Below are 15,303 nucleotides of genomic sequence, written 5' to 3' on the forward strand. Positions count from 1 at the left end.
CCTCACGTATTTTGATGTTCTGTTACTAAGTACATATATATTAAGGATTATTATGTCTTCTTGGAGAACTGGCCCCTTTTATAACTGTGGAATGCCTCTCTTTATCCCTGTAATTTTCATGTTTTGAAGCCTGTTTTGTCTAAAATTTATATAGGCACTCCAGCTTTCTTTTGATTTGTGTTAGCATAGTAGACCTTTCTCTGTATTTTGTTGTTGAAGAAATCTGTTTTTAAGAAATATTTTTATTTGTTTGTTTTAGAACTATTTTTAGTATTTCTACTATGTATGCTTTCCTGGAAGAGTACCTTTTCCAGACTCTTCCTGCTTTCAGTGCAACTAGTCTGGCAGTGAGGCTATAGGGTGTGGAAAGTGAGGGCCAGAGTGTTGACAACACCTCCTTGTTTTTTTGTTTTTGTTTTTGTTTTTTTTTGTTTTAAAGTCCTGGCCTCTGTTTTTAGTAGAAAATATTTGGAAAGGTAAAACATATAAACTCAGTCATAGAGAAGTTAAATGACTGCCTAAAGTCATTTAAGTACTGGGAAAAAAAATGAAGCCCAGTGCTGTTCAGTGTCTGTACTCAGGGTCTATTTGCTTGTTCTAGCACTGATTCTTTATCAGTTCATTCATCTATTTATCTATCTATCCTATGTATATATATACATATGTATATGTATATATATACATATACACATATATATGTATATATATGCTAATTACATTCAAAATGTTGTGTAAATATTATCAATACTTATAAACTTTTAAATCACCCCAAACAGAGGCTCTGTACCTGTTAAACAATAATTTACATTGCCTCTCCCCTCAGGTCCTGGTAGCCTTGAATTTACTTTCTGTCTTTATTAATTTGCCTATTATAGATATTTCATATAAATGTAATCATACAATATTTATCCTTTTGTATCTGGATTCTTTCACTTAGCATGTCTTCAAGGTTCCCCCAGGTTTTAGCATGTATCAGAATGTCATTTCTCTTTATGACTTAATGATATTCCATTCTATGTATATACCACATTTTGTTTGTTTATTCATATGTTGACAGACACTGGGTTGTTTCCAAGTTTTGGCTATTATGAATAATGCCGCAATGAACACTGATGTTCTGTATCTGAGTTCTTTTTTCCTTCCTTCCTTCCTTCCTTCCTTCCTTCCTTCCTTCCTTCCTTTCTTTCTTAATGTTTATTTTGAGAAAGAGAGAGTGAGCAGGGAGGGGCAGAGAGGCAGAGAGAGAATCCCAAACAGGCTCCACACTGTCAGCACAGAGCACAATGCAGGGTTTGATCCTACGAACTGAACTGTGAGATCATGACTTGAGCTGAAATCAAGAGTCAGATGCTTAACCAGCTGAGCCACCCAGGTGCCCTGTTCCTCTTTTCTATTCTTCTGGTTATATACCTAGGAGTGGAATAGCTGGGTTATATTGTACTTCTATTTAAAATTTTTAGGAACAGGGGTCATGGCCAGCTCATGGCATGTGACTCTTGATCTTGGGATTGTGAGTTTGGGCCCTACATTGGGTATAGAGCTTATATTAAAAAAAATAAAAAATAAAAATTTCAAGAACAAACTATTTTCCACAGCAGCTGTCCCATTTTACATTCCCACCAGCAATATACAACATTCCAATTTCTCCACATCCTTGCCAACTTTCTTTATTATTTTTTATAATAGCCATTCTAATGGGTGTGAGGTAGTATCTCATTGTGGTTTTGATTTGCATTTCCCTAATGACTAATAATTAATGATGTTGAGTATCTTTTCATGAGCTTATTATTTATATATGTTCTTTGGAGAAATGTCTTTTCAAGTCTTTTGCCCATTTTTAAATTGGATTGGTTGTTTTTTTCTTGTTGAGTTGTAGTTCTTTATATATTTGTATATTAAGCCCTTTCAGATATATGCTTTACAAATATTCCATCCTATAGGTTGTCTTTTTACTTTCTTAACAATATTCTTGGATGAACAAAAGCTTTTAAGTTAAAAAAATTTTTTTTTTAATGTTTATTCTTGAGAGAAAGAGAGAGAGACAGAGAGAGACAGAGAGAAAGCATGAACAGGGTAGGGACAGAGCGAGAGAGGGATACCAAGCAAGAGAAGGTCACAAAATCTGAAGCAGGCTCCAGGCTCTGAGTTGTCAACACAGAGCCCGATGCAGGACTTGAACTCACAAGCCGTGAGATCATGACCCAAGCCAAAGTCAGACACTTAACTGACTGAGCCACCCAGGTGCCCCAAAAGCTTTTAAGTTTTTAAAGAAGATTTTAGTTTTAAGTAATCTCTATACACAATATGGGGCTTGAACTTACAACCCCAAGATCAAGAGTAACATGCTCCACTGACCAAGCCGGCCAGGCACCCCCCAAAGTTTTTAATTTTGATAAGGTCCAATTTACTTTTTCTTTTGTTGTTCATGCTATTGGTGTCATATCTAAGAATCCATTGACAAGTCAAGGTCATAAAGATTTATCCCTACATTTTCTTCTATGAAGTTTATGGCTTTAGCTTTTATATTTAGGTCATTGGTGTATCCCTTTACTTTTACTCCATCTGTATCTTTATATTTAAACTGGGTTTCTTGTAGACCACATATAATTAGGCTTTGGTGTTTTTGTTTCAAATGTGCTCTGCCAGTCTCTGCCTTTTGATTGGCATATTTAGACCATTAACATTTAAAGTGATTACTGATATAGTTGGATTAACATCTACCATATTTGTAACTGTTTTCTCTTTATTACACTTGTTCTTTGTTTCTTTTTAAAAAAATCTTCCCCCTTTTTTGGCCATCTCTGGCTTACAGTGAGCATTATTTTATAATTTAATTTTCTTTTCTCTCTTGTTAATTATACTTCCTTTGAAAGTTATTTTAGTGTTTACCCTAGAGTTGCAGTATATGTTTACAATGAGTCTAAGTTCATTTTCAAATAACTATACCACTTCATAAGGTGCCTTATAACAGTATTCTCAATTTTTCCTTTCCTTCTGTAATTTCATTGCTGCCATTCATTTCACTTATCTTTAAGCTATAATCACCCAATATATTGCTACTATACATTGCTAGTATTATTTTAAAATTTTTAAAAATATTTTATTTTTAAATCTCTATATTCAATGTGGGGCTCGAACTTATAATCCTGAGATCAAGAGTTACATGTTCTACTACTGAGCCAGCCAGGCACCCCTGATATTATTTTAAACAAGCAGTTATCTATTAATTCATTTAAGAATTAAAAAAAAAAGGTTTTATTTCACCTTCAGTTATTCCTTCTCTAACACTCTTCCTTTCTTTATGTAGATCTGAGTTTCACATTTATGTATTTTTCCTTTTCTCTGAAGGACTTCTTGCAAAGCAGATCTATTGGCAGTAAATTCCCTCAGTTTGTCTAAGAAAGTATTTCTCCTGTACTATTGGAGGGTAATTTATTTGGATACCAAATTCTAGGTTGGTGATTATTCTTTCAACATTTTACATATTCACTTCACTCTCTCTTGCTTGCGTGGTTTGTGAAAGTGATGTAATTTTTATCCTTGTTTCTCAATAGGTAAGGTCTGGTTTTGTTGTATGGTTTCTTTAAAAATTTCTCTGTCTTTGGTATTCTGCAGTTTGAATATATGTTTAGGAGAAAATATTTTGGTGTTCATATTTCTTGGTCTTCTTTGAGCTTCCTGGAGCTGCATTCTAGTATCTGTCACTAATTTTGGAAAATTCTCAGCCATTATTACTTCAAATATTTGTTCTGCTCCTTTCTTCTCCTTCTGGTATTCCCATGATGTACATGTTAGATATCTTTTCTAATTGTCCCACAGTTCTCAGATATTCTGTTCTAGGTACCTCCCCACCATTAATTTTTTTCTCTCTGCATTTCAATTTAAGCAGTTTCAATTACATTTATAATTTAAAATTTTGGAAATATTCACATGGTTCAATATTGAAAAGATACAAAAAGGTTAATAATTAAAAGTTCTTTCTCTCCCTCACCCCTGACTCTCATTCACCCACTTCTAACCTATATGCAACCAATAGTATCAATTTTTGGATTACATAACAGGATATTCTATGGTTAATAAGGAAATACATTATGTAGTTCGTCTCCTTAAAAACAACAACAAGAAGAACAATGACAACAACAAAAACCTTAAAGAGTAGGCTAGTATATACATATTTGCATGTTATACCCCCCCCCCACATCAGCATATCTTGGAGATTCTTCCATATCAGTACATAAAGAGCTTCTTTTCCTTTAAATGGCTGCATAGTATTCCATTTATGGATGTACAGATCCACGACTCCTTATTCAAAATCCTTGGGTTTTGAATGTGTTTTGGAATTCAGATTTTTTTAAGTTACAGAGATACAATTTATGCATACATTATACATAATTTTTGCAGTGGGCTTGGAGCAAGATCACATAATTAAACACATTACTATTTGTGCAGGGAATGAATAAATATTCACACTAGTTGGGATGAAGAGCAAAATCAGTATTGTAATTTATCAATACAGAAATGAAATAGGGTGATATAGACCATAAATACTTGGTACTCTTTATTTCTAAGAAAACATTCAATAAACAAAAACCAAGCTAAATATCTCTACATACATATGCAGAGAATATTTGCTACATCTGGGTTCTTGAGGATATTGGATAAAAGGTTTCATCAGGTTTGCTATTAGAACTGAATATTTAATGATGGGGCAAGAATGGGATTCTTTAAAACTAAAATAGATGACCTTTAAAAATGTGTAGTTCTAGGGTAACATAACTCATTAATATGGTTTTCTAGATAAGCAGTGTCTTCAATTAAGCAAGAGCCATAACCTCTTCACTGATAAACACATGTTATTCAAGACCAATTAAGTGCTCATACATTTCCCCCATATTGTCTATGGAGATTTTTTCCATCTGTTATATTTCACCATAGCCATCAATACTAGTCTCATGCTTATTTGGGTTACACCATTTTAGCAATTTTTCTATCTTGCAAGGAATGTACAACAGGTACATAACATATTCAGTATTTTTTTTTATATGAGAGTGCTCTACTTCAGCGCTTTACAACCTTAGTGCACATAAAAGTCATCTTGAGAATTTGTTTAACATATAGATTCTTGGGCTACACCCAGAGATTCTGATTCAGTGGATCTGGGAATTTGTATTTTTAACAAGCTTCCAAGCAATGTTGATGCTACTTGTCCACTGACCACACTTTTTGAGTAGCAAGGCTCTGACTTATTTAGACTTTTAGTCAATAAAATTTTAGGGTAAGTAGTAAGACTATATATCTTTTCAGTAGTGACAAAATCCTTCAAAGTCTTTATCTACAGGTTTACTTTCAAACGTTATTGTAAGCCAAAGTGTCTGCCAAATATTTATCAATCATTCCAACCACCAGCAACTGTGTAAATGGCATCGTTAAGGTAGGCCTGATCAAGCTTCCACAATAACTTTTTAAGGAAGTATTAGACGTTAGCTGCTGCCAAGTATAGAGTATAAAAATTAAAAAATAAATATTACATTTGCTCTTCATTAGGAGTAAAATTTCTTGGTCACAAGAAGTTTAGGAGGGGTATGTGTGGAATGGTGTTCCAGGAATAGTATAATCAATATGGTTTTCTTCCATTCCTGTTTGTGTGCAATGAGTTCATATCATTGGTACAGATTATTAAGTCAGTTAGAAAATATCTCTTCGATTACTTACTCTTTTTTGTTTACACACTAACAATGAAATTGTGAACAACTTCTGAAACATCCTGGATGTTGGCTTTTTCTAACTTTACCTGTCCCCTGCATTGGCACATCCCAGAACTTTCAATCTGTGTTTAAAGTCCTTAAAATCTTGTTTGCTCATTAATCATTGCTATTTATTTATTTTTTAAAAAGAATATCAGCACTGCATACATGTTTAGGACTAAGATTTTCATTAAAAATGATCTTAACAAATTTGTCAATATAACTTTCATCTACTTCATGGTAAGTAGAAGCTTCTTCATCATAGATATTCAGATATTTTATACCATGATGCTTCTTAACTTTCTGCAATCAATTCTGGTATTTTATACTCACCTTAAATATGTTCAGTCCTTCATGGCATATTCTAGCTTGTTTCATGACCAAAAATCATTCAGTGGCATAGTCACACTGCTTCATTGTTGAAACTATTCAATCATGCTCATGTCAACATCTTCATTTTTTGCCCTCTGAAAAATATTCTATTCTTCATTAGTTCTGGTCATTGTTGTCTGGTAAAACTTCAATACTTTGTCTATTTTTTTTTTCAAGTCATGTCATGTTAATTGCCACACCCTATTCTTTAGTAAGATGCCTTACAGACATACCTGGATCAAGTTTCTACACTATCTCTATTTTCTGTGCTACTAAAAATGATAGATGCTTCCATTTTTTCTTATTCTCATCTTCAATTTTCTGGACATTTTTATAGGACAATTAAACTCAAACGGACAAAACAACAACAACATAAACAAAGAAGGCAACACAGTATTAGTGAACAGCAAAGATGTATATGACTAAGAGTGATGAGACCAATGCCTAATGTCAGTTGGGGTCAGGTTTTGCTGTGGAACTTAACAAAAAAAGTTTGGATTTACAAAGCTTTTCAGATTTTGGAATTCCACATAAGAGATTTTGGATATATTTAATCAGTCTCCTATTGATGAATACTTAGAATGTTTTGAATATTTTGCAATCACAAACAATGTTGGACTGAAAAACCTAGTACAAACATCATTTCACATTTGTACAAATATATTTGTAAGATAAAATCTTGGAAATGAAATTGCTGGGTCAAAGGATATGTGCACTATAATTTTCATAGATATGCCAAATTGCCCTTCACAAAGGGTTACCAATCTATACTCCCACTCCACATCTTTGCAAACACAATGTTTTATCAAAATGTTTTCTTTTATTTTGAAATAATTTCAAAATTACAGAAATGTTCCAAGAATAGTACAGAGAAATCTTTTCTTACCCTTGAAGCATTCAAAAGTATGTGACTTGACAGCCCATCACTCCTGAACACTGTAGTCTATACTTCTGGCAAAGAAGGACAATTTTCTACATACCCACAATACAACCGTCAAAATAAGGAAATTAATATTGATATATTACTACCATCTGCCAGATCCTATTCAAGTTTCACCAATTGTTTCAATTAAGTACTTTATAACAAACAGATTTCATACAAGATCATATTTGTCATGTCTCTTTAGTCTTCATCATTTTGGGAAAACTCCTCAATCTTCCCTTGACATTTATGATCTTGACACTTTGTAGATTAGACCAGTTATTTTGTTAAGTATGTCCTTCTTTCTGGGTATGCCTGATGTTTCCTCAAGTTCTTATAGCTTCCTAACAGGTGATATATATAAATATGATTTGACCCATTTCTGATGGTATTAACTGTGATCATTTGATTAAAGTGATGTCTGCCAAATTTCTCTAATGTAAAGTTACACATTTTCCCTTTGTGATTGACAAGTATTTTATGGAAAGATAATTTGAGACTATGTAAATATCCCTTATCAAATGTTCACCCACAGTTTTATTATCCATTGATGTTTCTAGGCTGAACTAAGTATTATATGGTTGCCAAATGGTATATTCTTTTTTTCCCAAATGTTATATTCTCATTTCATCATTCCTTTCACAATCACCAGTTGGCATTCCACTCTATTCATTTATTTGTTTATACCATATAAAATTCATGGATATTTATTTTATTCAATGAGTTATAATCAGTTGCCATCATTACTTATCTATACATTTATGTACAGCTTTAAAATTGAGGTATAACTGACATACAATAATCAGTGCATATTTTAAAATGTAAAATTTGATAAATTTTGACATATGTATACCTCCAAGAAACTATCACCACAATCAAGACACTGAACACATACATCATTTCCAAAGTTTCCTTGTGACCTCTGGTAATCCCTTCTTCCCCTTCCATCATAGCTTGCCCCAGCTCCCATTCCCAGGAGACTGCTGATCTTCTTTCTGTCACTATAGTGTGCATTTTCTAGAATTTTATATAAGCAGAATAATACAATATACGGCTTTTCCTTTGGTCTGGCTTCTTTCACTTAGCAATAATTATTTTGAGATTCATTCACATTGCAGTATATATCAATAGTTCGTTCCTTTTCATTGTTGAGTAGTATTCCACTGTATGGTTATATCACAGTTTGTTTATCCCTTCACATATGGATAGATATTTGGATTGTTTCCAGTTGCTGGTATTAAAAACAAAGCTGGTGTGAACATTCATGCTGAAGATTTTTTATAGATACATACTTCCCTTTCTTTTGGGTGTTATCTAGGAGTGCAATGGCTGAATCATGTCTATTCAACTTTTTAAGAAATTGTAAAATGGTTTCTCAAAGTGGTCTTGCCACTTATGTTCTGCCTATGGTGTATGAAAGCTCCACCTGCTCCATGTCCTTGCCAGTCCTTGCTATAGTTTTTTGTTGTTTTTTTTTTTTTTAACTTTAGCCATTTTCTTACCGTGATTCTATTGTATTTCCCTAGGGACTAATGATATGGAACATTTTTTCATGTGGTTATTTTCCATCAGAATATCTTTTTTGGTGAAATGTCTCTTCATAGCTTTGCTCATTTTTAAAAAATAGGTTGTTCATTTTCTTATTGAGTTTTGAGACTTCTTTACATATTCTGGATGCAAGTCGTTTATGAGATATGTGATTTGCAAATATTTCTCTCAATCTGTTGCTTTTCATTCTCAACAGAGACTTCATAAAGCAAAAGTTCTTAATTTTGGTAAGACAATTTATCAATTTTTTCTTTTACAGATTGTACTTAAAAAATTTTTTTTAATGTGTATTTATTTTTGAGACAGAGAGAGACAGAGCATGAGCATGGGAGGGGCAGAGAGAGAGGGAGACACAGAATCTGAAGCAGGCTCCAGACCCTGAGCTGTTAGCACAGAGCCCGATGCGGGGCTCAAACTCATGAACCACGAGATCATGACCTAAGCCGAAGTTGGACGCTTAACTGACTGAGCCATGCAGGCGCCCCTGGATTGTACTTTTAATGTTGTATCTACAAAATCTTTGCTTAATATAAAATGAAAATGATTTTTCTAATGTTTTCTTTTAAAAGTTTTATAGTTTTAGCTTTTACTTCTAGGTCCTCAATCCCTCATAAATTAATTTTTGTGTATGTTGTAACATTTGTTGAAAAGACCATCTTTTTCTCAACAGAATTGACTTTGCCCTTTATTGAAATAAACTGACCACATATATATAAGTGTACTTGGGACTTTCTTTTTCATTGATTTATTTGTCTATCTTACCCCAATAATCCTATACTGGATACTATAGCTTTATAATATGTCTTGAAATTGGGTAGTGTTAGTCTTACCACTTTTGTTTTTCTTTTGCAAAGATGTTTTTGGCTACTGTAGGTCCTTTGCATTTTCATACAAATGTTAGAATCAGATAATCAATTTCTATTCCAAAGCCTGTTGAGATTTTGTTTGGAATTGCACTGAATCTATACATCAATTTGTAGAAAATCAACATTCAACAATATTGAGTTTTCTAATTCATAAGTGCAAGATATCTTTCAATTTATTTAGGTCTTCTTTCATTTCTCTCAACAGTGTTTTATGATTTTCATCATATAGGCCTTGAATCTTTTGTTAAATTTATTCTAAAGTATTTCATACCTTCTTGATACTATTACAATAATTTTTAAATTTCAATTTCTGATTGTTCATTGCTGGTATATTGATTTTTGTATACTGATCTTGTATCCTGCAACCTTGCTAAACTCATTATTAATTTTAATAGCTACTTGTAGATTTCATAGGATTTTCTACATAGATGAGCATGTCATCTGAGAATAAAGATAGTTTTATTTATTCCTTTTTTTTTTTTAAGATTTTATTTTCAAGTAATCTCTACACCCAATTTGGGGCTTGAGCCCACAACCCTGAGATCAAGAGTCTCATGCTCCACCAAATGAGCTAGCCAGGCACTCTTACTTCTTCCTTTCTAATGAGGCTATCTTTTATTTCTTTGTACTAACTCTATTGGTTAGAACCACTGGTATGATGTTGAATGAAGAGCTGAAGGCAAACATCGTTACCTTGTTCCTGATGTTAGGAAGAAAGGATTCAATCTTTTACCATTAAGTTTAAGGGTAGCTGTATATTAGATACCCTTTATCATACCCTTTATCATGTTGAGAAAGTTTACTTCTTTTCCTAGTTTGTTGGGAGTTTTTACTGTTCTTATTAGGGATTAGTACTAGATTTTATTAAATGTTTTTTCTGTAGTTTTTTAAAGTTTATTTATTTTTTGAGAGTGAGCGAGAGAGAGCGCACATGAGGAGAGCAGGGCAGGGCAAAGACGGAGAGACAGAATCCCAAGCAGGCTCTGCGCTATAAGTGCTGAGCTTGACACAAGGCTCGAACTCACGAACTGTAAAATCACGACCTGAGCCAAAATCAAGAGTCAGAAGCTTAACTGACTGAACCACCTAGGTGCCCCACTTTTTCTGTATTATTAAGATGATGAAATAACCCAGGTGTTTTCTTTTTTACTCTATTATTATGGTGAATCACAGTGATTGCTTATTGAATGTTAAACTAAACTTACATTCCTGGGATAAACCCTACTTTGTCATGATGTTTTATCTTTTTACAATATATTATTGGATTCAATCTGTTAACATTTTTATTAAAAATTTTTGCACCTATACTCATAAGGATATTAGTCTGTAGTTTTCTAACATTTATTCATTTTTGAGAAACAGAGCGTGAGCAGGGGAGGGGCAGAGAGAGAGAGAGAGAGAGGGAGACACAGAATTCGAAGCAGGCTCCAGGCTCTGAGCTATCAGCACAGAGCCTGATGCGGGGCTCAAACTCACAGACCATGAGATCATGACCTGAGCCGAAGTCGGACGCTTAACCGACTGAGCCACCCAGGAGCCCCTGTAGTTTTCTTTTCTTATAATGATTTTTGACTGGTTTTGGTATCAGAGTAATGTTGGCTTCATAGACTGAGGTGGGAAATATTTCTTCCTCTTCAATTTTCTGGAAGAGTTTGTATAGAATTGCTATGTTTTCCTTAAATGTTTGGTAGAAGTGAAGCCAACTAGGCCTGGATTTTTCTTTGTGGAAAGGTTTTTAACTACAAATTCAACTTTTTTGAAATTCATTTCTATATATTATTTATTTTTATTGTGGTAAAACATATGTAACATAAATTTTACCATTCTAATCACTTAAGGGTACAATTCAATGACATTAAGTCCATTCACAATGTTGTGTAACTATCGCCACTATATATTTCCAGAACTTTTTCATCATTTCAAATAGAAACTCTATACTCATTAAATAATAACTAATTTCCCCAAGCTCTGTATTCTACTTTCTGTCTCTATGAATTTCTACTCTATTTTGCTTTCTGTCTCTTTGAATTTATGATATTAACTGTGGCCACTTTACTCAAGTGATGTCTGCAAGGTTACTCAATGGCAGAATTACACTTTTTACCTTTATGATTGATAAGTATTTTGTGGAGAGATACTTTGATACCACACAAATATCCCATTGCTAATAAAATGCCCACTAGTTTAGCATCCACTGATGTTTCTTTGCTGTGGCTATTCTAGGTACCTCACATAAATAGAATCATACAATATTTCTCCTTTTGTGTCTGGTTTATTTTACTTAGTATGTATCAGGATTTCATTCCTTTTTACAACTAAATTAATATTCCAAAGAGTGTATATGTCATATTTTGTTTATTCATCTGTTTGATACATATTTCCAACTTTTTGTTATTGTGAATAATGTTGCTATGAACAGTGATATACAAGTATCTGTCTGAGTCCACGCTTTTAATTCTTTTGGGGTATGCCTAGTTCATTTTTATTTATTCTTGAATGAGCTTTGGTAGTTTATATCTTTCAAGGAATTAATCCATTTATGTTGTTTGTTTTATTGACATAAAATTCTTCATAATATTCTTTTATTATTATTTTTATGTCTTTAGAGTTTGTTTTGATGTCACCTTTCTCAATCTTGGGATTGGTGATTTTTTTTTAAATTTTTTTTTTAATGTTTATTTTTGAGACAGGGAGAGAAAGAGCATGAACGGGGGAGGGTCAGAGAGAGGGAGACACAGAATATGAAGCAGGCTCCAGGCTCTGAGCTGTCAGCACAGAGCCCGACGCAGGGCTAGAACTCACGGACCGCGAGATCATGACCCGAGCCGAAGTCGGCCGCCTAACCGACTGAGCCACCCAGGCACCCCATGGGATTGGTGATTTTTATCTTCTTTTTGACTTGATCAGTCTGGACAGAGATTTCAATTTTATTTTTCTTTTCAAACAAACAGTGTTTGGTTTCGTTAATTTTATGTACTGTTTTTCTATATTCTATTTATTGATTTAGGCTCTGATCTTTATTATTTCCTTTCTTCTGCTTACTTTGAGTTTCATTTGATCTTTTTTTAAAATTTAAATTCAAGTTAGTTAACATACAGTGTAGTCTAGGCTTCAGGAGTAGAACCCAGTGATTCATCTCTTACATGTGACACCCAGTGCTCATCCCAAAAAGTGCCCTTCTTAATGCCCATCACTTATTTAATCCTTCCCCTGCCACCTCTCCTCCAGCAGCCCTCAGTTTGTTCTCTGTATTTAAGAGTCTCTCAGGGTTTACCTTACTATTTTTATCTTCTTTTTCCTTCCCTTCCCCTATGTTCTGTTGAGTTTCTTAAATGCCACGTATGAGTGAAATCATATGATATCTGTCTTTTGCTTAGCATAATATCCTCTAGTTCCATCCACGTTGTTGCAAATGGCAAGATTTCATTCTTTTTCATCACCAAGTAATATTCCTGTGTGTATGTGTGTGTGTGTGTGTGTGTGTGTGTGTGTGTGTGTGTAAGTGTGTGTGTGTACCTTCTTTACCCATTCATCAGTCAATGGACATTGGGCTCATTCCATAATTTGGGTATTGTTGATAGTGCTGCTAATAACATTGGGGTGCATGTGCCCATTTGAATCAGCATTTTTGTATCCTTTTGTATACCTAGCAGTACAATTGCTGGGTCATAGGGTAGTTCTACTTTTAATTTTTTGAGAAACCTCCATACGGTTTTCCAGAATGGCTGCACCAGTTTGCATTCCTACCAACAATGCAAAGGGGTTCCCCTTTCTCCGCATCCTCACCAACATCTGTTGTTTCCTAAGTTGTTAATTTTAGCCATTCTGACAGGTGTGAGGTGGTATCTCCTTTTTCTAGTTTCTGGTTAAGGTGGAAACTGAGATCACTGATTTGAAAACTTTCTTCTTTTTAGGTACAGGCATTTGGTGTCAAAAACTTCCTTCTGAGTAAGCTTTAGCTATATTCCAAAAATTTTGATATGCTGTTCTTTTAATTCTCATTCAGTTTAAACATTTTCAAATTTTTTGTTTTTTATCCCCTTTGTCCAGTGAGTTATATGGAAGTGTGTGATTTAATTTCTCCAAATTTGGTGGATTTTCCACATATCTTTTTATTATTGATTTTTAATTCAATTGAGGTTGTCTGAAAAGTTTTTTATTTCACCTTTGTTTCTGAAAGATATTTTCACTGATCTAGAATTCTTTAAAAGTACTTTAAAGAATTTTCTCCACTTTCTTCTAGTTTACACTGCTTCTAGTGAGAAACATGCTCTCATGTTTATCTTTTGTACATAATGTCTTTTTTCTCTAGTTACTTTTAAATAATATTTTCTCTTTAAATACTGGTTTTAAGCAATTTGATTATAGTGTGCCTTGGTATAGTTTTCTTTGTGTTTCTTATGCTTGAGATTAATTGAACATTTTGGATCTGTACTTATTCTATCCTGCTTGGAATCTGACATTCTATGCCATACCACTGCCATTCCCACCCCCACAGAGATGTCTATTATCAAATTTATTGATTTTTGCCTGTAAGAGTGAAAATATTATGTCAGGGTAATTCTAATTCATATTTCTCAAGGGGGGACAAGGATTTTAATTGTTTAAAAGTTACTTGTATCTTTTCTACAACTGTCTGATCATATCCTTTGTTCAGTTTTTGTATTGGTGTATTGCTCATTTACATATTGATTTATCTGTATCTTTTACCTTTTCCATAATGAGTATGTATTTTGGGGGGCAACAAGATACAGTTATTTTTTAAAAAATGCTTTAAAATAGCCATAGTTTCCTGTTATCAGAAAAATACTCACAACCCATGCTAGCTAGTATTTCATTATAGCTTCTCAGGGGCTTATTTTCATCTTCTTTGTAATTAAACCTACCTAGATAACAGGGAGGTATGTGAGCTTAAAAACTTGAGAGTTACTCTGGGCTGCCTATCTTCTGACAAGGAGCCCTGGAAATATCACAAACTCTCATAACCATAAAGAGATTTATAGCACTATCTTAGTCATGACTTTACTGGATCTTCCAAAGGCCCCGAAAGGCTGACAGGATCACTGACAATGACCCCCATTTTATAGACTTTGAACCTAGGATTGCAAAGGTGAAGTGACTATCATACAGAAGGCTAGACTTAGAAGTTATCTTGAAGATGATTTCATACTATGTACTCAGCATCCCACAATTAGTAACAAAGGCAAAACTCTGGCTTGGACCCAGGTGCTCATTCTAATGGCAGCAATCAAAGTAACCATCTATTCTAAGTTGTCAAGTATATCACTTGAGTAGTCACTCTAAGTAGTCAAGAATAGCTTTTCTTCTTCAGGAGACTGCAGACCAAGCCCTTGATAGGCCATGACTGGGCCAGCATAATGGGGGTGTTGGAGCCTAAAGTCTATCTATGCTCACCTTTGGCAGCGGTCAGCATGGTGGAGGCCAGTTCACACTGCTGTGATTCCAAGTGTCCAAGCGTGAACCAGCGAGGATAACGGCTGGGCACCACAGACACCATATGGTGAGGGTGAGAAGTGTCTCCTGTAGAAGTTGAGCTTTCTAGAACAGGTAACCTAGAAGACCCAGGGAGAGTCATCAGCCACCATCCAGAACCTTACTGTTCTGAGCTACCTTAGAGAAATTTGTTCTTTGCTGGGGAGGAACTGGGCAGGAAAGGGTTAACTATGAGTTTTAAAGGTTTTAAAACTTAGGGGCACTTGGGTGGCTCAGTTGGTTAAGCATCCAACTTTGGCACAGGTCACGGTCTCATGGTTCGTGAGTCTGAGCCCCACATTGGGCTCTGCACTGACAGTGTGGAGCCTGCTTGGGATTCTCTCTCTCTCTCTGCCAC

General features: G+C 34.3%; 1 protein-coding gene across 1 annotated transcript in view; it reads right to left on the bottom strand.

The window, feature by feature from the left end:
- The window catches only part of ZSWIM5 (zinc finger SWIM-type containing 5), a 73,229-nt gene that overhangs the window by 12,235 nt on the left and 45,691 nt on the right, over positions 1–15,303 (bottom strand). Inside the window, exon 11 of the mRNA XM_007077431.3 lies at positions 14,868–15,025. Coding sequence (XP_007077493.2) covers positions 14,868–15,025 — 158 coding nt within the window. The remainder of the gene's footprint in view (positions 1–14,867; positions 15,026–15,303) is intronic.

This window comes from Panthera tigris, chromosome C1 (assembly GCF_018350195.1).
Source record: "Panthera tigris isolate Pti1 chromosome C1, P.tigris_Pti1_mat1.1, whole genome shotgun sequence".
NCBI lineage: Eukaryota > Metazoa > Chordata > Mammalia > Carnivora > Felidae > Panthera > Panthera tigris.